The sequence below is a fragment of the Diachasmimorpha longicaudata genome, unplaced genomic scaffold (genome assembly GCF_034640455.1).
Source record: "Diachasmimorpha longicaudata isolate KC_UGA_2023 unplaced genomic scaffold, iyDiaLong2 ctg00000069.1, whole genome shotgun sequence".
In the NCBI taxonomy this organism is placed as follows: domain Eukaryota; kingdom Metazoa; phylum Arthropoda; class Insecta; order Hymenoptera; family Braconidae; genus Diachasmimorpha; species Diachasmimorpha longicaudata.
The window spans coordinates 249190-256188 of NW_026973900.1; the positions used below are offsets into that span (position 1 = coordinate 249190).

The 6999-nt window shown below is 39.3% G+C and overlaps 1 protein-coding gene across 1 annotated transcript; it reads right to left on the reverse strand.

Moving 5' to 3' along the window:
• Nucleotides 1–5157: 5157 nt before the first annotated feature.
• LOC135171644 (uncharacterized) lies at nucleotides 5158–5810 on the reverse strand. The gene is made up of 2 exons (XM_064138268.1): nucleotides 5566–5810; nucleotides 5158–5408 (listed from the first exon to the last, which is right to left on the reverse strand). The coding sequence occupies exons 1-2, from the start codon at nucleotides 5731–5733 to the stop codon at nucleotides 5190–5192; spliced, it is 387 nt and encodes a 128-aa protein (XP_063994338.1). The 5' UTR covers nucleotides 5734–5810; the 3' UTR covers nucleotides 5158–5189.
• Nucleotides 5811–6999: the final 1189 nt, after the last annotated feature.

A 6999-nucleotide genomic window follows, 5' to 3' on the forward strand; every position in this document is an offset into this window, starting at 1 on the left:
CATATTTTTTTATTGAAAAATACTAAACCCAATTTCAGATCAACAAAATGGCCGCGAAGAAGAGATTGAAAATCGATTGCCGGCCTTAAGGACAATACGACGATCACGCCAGAGACTTCCACGTTTCAAACTCGACACACATGTGATGGAGTTTGCAATCAACCCTTTACCTGAAAGTCGTGACCCTGCCGACTGGGTTGAAGAAGCTTTTCGTGATGTCTATAATAAAATTATTGAGGCTGGAGGGCGTGGTATGAATCGAATGTGCCTTACATTCAATTTTGCAAATATGCAAAGAGACAATGCCTGGATAAGTCCACCTGCGATCAAAGGATATGAGTTTCAAGATCTATGGAATCTTGTTAGCTCTATCGCGCAGAGCGCAAACGGTTTCGGATGTGCCGATAAGTTTTGGATCAAACTTCACGTGGCTGAAGCCCCGGTAGGTCAAGGTTTCCTTGAAAACGGCATGAAAAGAGGGTTTAGTAGAAAATGTATCCTTCAGATTTCGAATGAAGATGGCTTGTGCCTAGCCCGATCACTTGTTGTGGCCAAAGCACATGCAGAAAAATTAAAAACCAGAGCTGATAAGGGCAAGATCCACGAGGTATGGCAGGCAATCCGGCAATGCAAGGGAAAAATGCAACGTAAGGAGGCCGAAAGGTTAACTCGAAGGGCAGGAGTCATTGCTCCTGACGAAGGCTGTGGTCTACAGGAAGTTGCTCAATATCAGCGATACTTGGCTGAAGAAGGATGCCTTATCAAGGTCTATTCCCTCATGAGAAACGGAAAAGATTACCCTGTGCTCTACGATGGTACACCTGAATTGATTAGCAGAAAGATGGCCGTCCGATATACCTTACCGATTGTGTATTATCCTGAAGAGAACCACTATGAGCCAATCCAAAATTTACCTTCATTCTTTGGCGTGAAGTATTATTGCGAGCATTGTAACAAACCTTACACTACGCAAGGACATGTTTGTGATAGGACTTGTGATAGGTGTTTGAAGAATCCTCCGTGTGACTCTACGATTGTTGATAAAATAGTGTGTGACGATTGTAATCGAGAGTTTCACGGGCAATTGTGCTTCGATCAACATAAGAAACCAGGATCTTTCAGCGGAAATAACCCCACCGTCTGTGACTATATAAAATTGTGTGGACAATGTAATACGAAAATTGATCATCGCAAAGCTCAGAATCATGTGTGCCATAAATATTATTGCAACGTATGTCAAAAGGACGAAGATATTTCTCATCTCTGCTATATGCCCACCTTAAAAAGCAAGAAAAAATTGACTTTGAAACGCGTGGCGTTTGTTTTCTACGACTTTGAAACCAGACAGGATGAGCTTCTGCAAGGAACTACAGATGTCAACCTACACATTCCTAATCTTTGCGTTGCCCAAACTGTGTGTGATCGTTGTGCAGATATGACCGACGATGACATTGTGAACGCCAACGATAATCACGGAAATCCGTGTGGCGTGTGTAAACATCGGGAAAATGTTTTCGATGGTGAGGATCCTGTGCGAGGATTTGTTGATTACATCACGTCGATGGGTAAGACGTATAAAAAAGTAGTTTGTATTGCACATAACGCGAAAGGCTATGATTCACAATTCGTTTTGAGAGACGTCATGAAACGCATTAACAGTCAAATTAAAGCGATAATTAACGGAACAAACATTATCTTGATGGATTTTGGGGATAATAAATTTATAGACAGTTTAAATTATTTTCACATGGCTCTTGCAAGTTTACCGAAAGCTTTTGGATTGGGGAATATAGCGAAAGGCTATTTTCCACATTTTTTCAATACAAAAGACAATCAAAACTACGTAGGGCCTATACCTAATAGAAAATATTATGGTGCTGACACTATGGGAGTACAAGATCGTGAAAAATTCTTATCCTGGTATAATGATCGTGTCGAAGAAGATTATGAATTTGATTTTCGTAAAGAAATTCTTCATTATTGCAGACTTGATGTTACAATTTTGAGACGAGCCTGTGTTGAATTTCGAAAACTGATTATGAATGCTGGAAATGTCTGTCCTTTTACAGAATGTGTAACGATTGCTTCTACATGCATGCGTATTTTTCAAACAAATTTCTTAAAAGACAAGCAGATAAGCATTATACCTCAGGGAGGATATCGGTTAGGGAAAACGCAGTCGAAAATCGCAATTGAATGGCTCTTGTGGCGCGAACATTGCGAGAATCATCGAATAATACATGCCGGACGAACTCGTGAGCACAGAACAACTTCAGGCCTGCGTCTAGATGGTTTTTGGGAGGATACCGCGAATAATAATAAGAAATATGCATATCAGTTCCACGGATGTTATTGGCACGGATGCCCACGGTGTTTCAAATTCAATAGAGATAAAGAGTTGAGTCACAAGGATACACTAGAGAGTCGATATGAGAGAACAGGGGCGATTACACGGGAATTGCGACACTCGGGTTATGAAGTCGTTGAAATGTGGGAATGCGATTTTATTCGTCAAAAAAAGACAGATCATGTGTTGGCGAATTTTGTAGAAAACGTTGATCAGCAAATGTTTATAGCGCTGGATCCGCGCGATGCATTTTTCGGGGGACGAACAGGAAATACCGTAACACATTATGACGTAAAAGATAATGAGAAAATTCGCTATGTTGATGTTTGTTCGTTATACCCATACGTTTTAAAGACAGGGATTTTCCCGATTGGCCATCCCACTGTCCATGTGGGGCGTGATTGCCAGCTTATATGCCCTAATAATAATATTTCGTGGATAGAAGGTCTCGTGAAATGTCGCGTTTTACCCCCTCGTCAATTATTTCACCCTGTTTTACCACTAAAGGCCCATGGAAAGTTACTGTTCCCTCTCTGTCGATCATGCTGCGATGATCTTGTACAAGACAATTGCCCTCATGATGATCCCGCTGATCGCGAATTTTTGGGAACTTGGGTCGCTCCAGAACTTCGTAAAGCCGTAGAAATGGGGTATAAAATATTAGAAATCAGTGAGCTTTGGGAGTATAAGAGTACTACGCGTTATAATCCTGTGACGCGAACAGGTGGATTATTTGCCGAATACATTAACACTTTTTTGAAAATAAAACAAGAGGCTTCGGATTGGCCTGCTGAGTGTGTAGATGATGAATCAAAGAATAGATATATTGCTGAATATGAGACGCGAGAAGGTATAAAACTTGACAAAGATAAAATTCAAAAGAATGCCGGATTAAGAGCCGTAGCAAAACTTGGTTTAAACTGTCTCTGGGGTAAATTTGGGGAGAGGGAGAACTTGACAAAAAAAGCTATTATTCGAACACATGAGGAATTTGCAAATATAATGTTTAATCCTGAAATTGAAGTAACAGGACTTGTTCCTGTCGATAACGACACTCTCTTCATGTCCTGGAAACATTTAAACGAAGCCGCGGAAATGTCCACTAAGGCTAATGTCGTTATTGCGGCTTATACAACCGCTCACGCGCGTCTAAAGCTATATTCTTATCTAGAAAAACAACAAGAACGTGTTTTATATTATGATACAGATTCGGTAATTTACGTCAGCGATGGATCAAATGAATTACCGCTAGGGAATTTTCTAGGGGATTTGACCGACGAAGTAGAGGGCTACGGAGAAGGAAGTTTCATTACTTCTTTTGTCTCTGGGGGGCCTAAATTTTACACCTATCGCGTAAAAAAACCGGACGGCATTATCGCGGAAGTTAGTAAAATAAAAGGGGTTAGACTGAATTATGAATCGCGTAAACAAATTCATTACGACTCGATTCGCGCGCTCGTCGTCGATAAAGCAGATCCCTACCAGATCGACTATCATGGTATTCGGCGGACCGTGTATCATGACGTCATCACGAAGCCTGAGAGTAAGATCGTACGTGCGACAGGCCCAAAACGGCGGCTTGATGGTTTTGCGACTCTGCCCTATGGTTTCAAAAAACCGCGATTTAACCGCTGCTAGTTGGCGCGCACTGTTTTTTTTTAAATTAAGTATTTTATGCATTTAGATTAATTGTTGTAGTTTTGTATAATATTGTTATGCACGAAAAACGTTTGTAGGCCTGCATTATTTAATAATTAATTAAACAATTTAATGAGTAGGGGCTATTCCTCCACTCGCTTAATATTTATTTGTAGACTCGAATAGTTATTATTAATGGATAGGGAATCGTTTGTTGATAATTAATATCCAAATTACATATTTTTAAGTTTGTTTGTTCATTAGATATTAATTTTTTTAAAAAATGGGCCCTACAGTGTTTACATTTGCGCAGAGCCTCCTGGTGTCAGGAGGCGGCCCTACGGTTTTACCGACACTGTGGAATTCTGGGAATGTACGTTTCTAGGGTTCTGGGAGGGGTTACCGACTGTCAGGGGGGACGCCACCGTCAACTTTGACTGGCGGGTTTTTAGCCGTTCGTATTTCGAATTGAAATACGAAGTTTCAAAAACCCGCGGCCCGCGAAAATGAAAATTATCTGTAAGAAAAATGTATGATATATAAATAAATAAATAAATAAATAAAAACTAGAAAAAAGTCTCCCTTTAAATTTTTCCCCACCCAATTCCTATTTAATGATAATTTAAAAATAAAAGAACGAAACATTAAAAAGAAAAACAACAACAAATGTTTATTTTAAAAAACTTTTTATTAAAAAAACTTAAAACTAAAATACAATTTTTTTAAAAATAATAATCTTAAATCTAACATACGTTCTTAATATGTAAACTTAAAACTAAGGGAAATAAATTGAGGGAAATAAATAAAAAAATAGAAAAAAGAAAATTTTTATTAAAAAAATTTTATTAAAAAATAAAACTTAAAACTAAAATACAATATTTTAAATAATAATCTTAAATCTCAAAAAAATTTTGTCTGAATAATAAACTTAAAACTAAGGGAAGGAGTTATGTAAAAAAAAAAAAAAAAAAAAAGGATTACAAATATTTATTTTAAAATTTATTTATTTTAAAAAAAACTTAAACCTAAAATACAAATTTTTTTTCTTTTTGTTTGTTTTGTTTTGTAATTTAAAACTAAGGGAACTAAATAAATAAATAAACAAGAAAATATTAATTTTTAAAATTTTATTTTATTCAAAAAACTTAATCCTATATTACATTTTTTTTTTTTTAATTTATTATTGGGGGGGGGGGCAGTGGCCTCAGTCCCACTGCTCCAGGTCCCAATTCTCCTGGGTCAGGTCGGGCTGGGCGGGCTCGTCACCGAAGAGGACCCTGAGCGCCCAGGTATCCTCCACGTCGTACAGGGTGAGCGCCTGCTCACCCTCGGCCTCCAGCTCCCGCGCCTCGCGCCTCAGAGCGCGGATCCAGTGGGCTCTTGGGGTGTCCGGTCCGACACCTCCCTCCCAGCGAGCTCCGCGCTGTAACAGAAAAAAAAATTAATATTAAATATTTATAGTACAATGAGGAAGGGAGGGGGTATTTTAGGAGAGGAATGACAGGAAGGGTTTAAACGGGATAAAGGGGATAGAGAGATAGAGAGAGAGAGAGAGAGCGAGACAGAGAGACAAAACTCACCATGTAGGTCTCGTCCTCGGAATCCGCCAACCATTTGGCGGCCCGGTTATGGAGATCCTGGATGGCGAAAACATTTTCGCCTTCCAGGGTTTCACCCTCCACGTCCTCCCAGCGCAGCCACGCATTGGCTGCCCTGAGGTATTCCCGCTTCCTCCGGATGGCCTGCATCTGTAAAATAAAAAACACAATGAATTAAAAATTAAAAAATTAAAAACAGAATGAATTTTAAAAAAACTAAAAACAAACGAAAAACGAAAAATCAAAAAAACTAAAACAATACCGAAAAGAATATGAAAAACATACGCGAAACGTATACCCCGCGACGGGTAGGTATTTAAACAATATAAAAAAACACACGAGAAAACAGAAAATGAAGCGCGGACGCGAAAAACTGAAAATTAAAAACGCGAAACACATATCAAAAACCGCGAGAAAAACGACATAAACCAAAAACCGCGAAACCCAACGAAAAACATGCAAAAAACATAGAAAAAAACTTACCTCGCGGGCCAAGTGCTCCTGGCACGCTCCTTGACAGGTGACTTTCACCATGTTTAATTTTTTAATAAAAAACGAAAAAACACAAAAAAAAACACTAAAACTTGACGAACACTGGAGTCCTCCGGATGACGATGGTGAAAGAGGGCGAATAGTGGAACCTCACGGTTTATATAACTTTTGCCCCACTATTCGCCCTCAACCCTCTAAGCTGTAAGTTAGAGGGAGATGAGGGTAAGGATATATGCGGGAAAGACGAGGAAAAAGTCAAAATTGTCCTCTAAACCCTCTAAACAACGAGAAGGAAAGAGACAATAAACGAAAGCCTACAGGATGCCGACGAAGAAGAAGCGAGAGAAATTTCTCCTCGCTTCTACGAGTAAAAAAAAAGGGCTGGGAACAGGAGAGGGGAATATTGGGTCTTGCCTAGCAATAAAAAAAAGTCACGACTCACAGGTAATACAATAAAATGTATGACTTTTATTTCAGCTATTCAAAAAATACAAACATGTTTAATGAATTTTTAAGCCGAACGGTTACTGGGTGATAACGGGGTGAAATCAAGACTCTGGATGACCAATCCTTCATCATCATCATCCCCGCTTTGATCCAATTGCATCGCAATTTGATCAAGCTCTTTTTGGCGCTGCGTTGGAGCCCATCGACCTTCGTAATCGTCCTCGCGATTCCTTTGTTCTAGATTCGCGCCCAACGCGACTAGAACGGCCTCGATTTCCTCGATAGTTTTTCGCGGTTCTGAAATGAAAAAATACAAGATTAGCTTAAATCAATCTAATCTCAAAATTCGTATAATTGATTGATTAAGTACTTACTTGTAGGGGTTGAGGCCGCGAAATTCAATGATCCATGCTGAGCATCTTCACCCTCGCGTTCCAGGATTAAATTGATTACCGATGGAGTGCTGGGAATGATCTC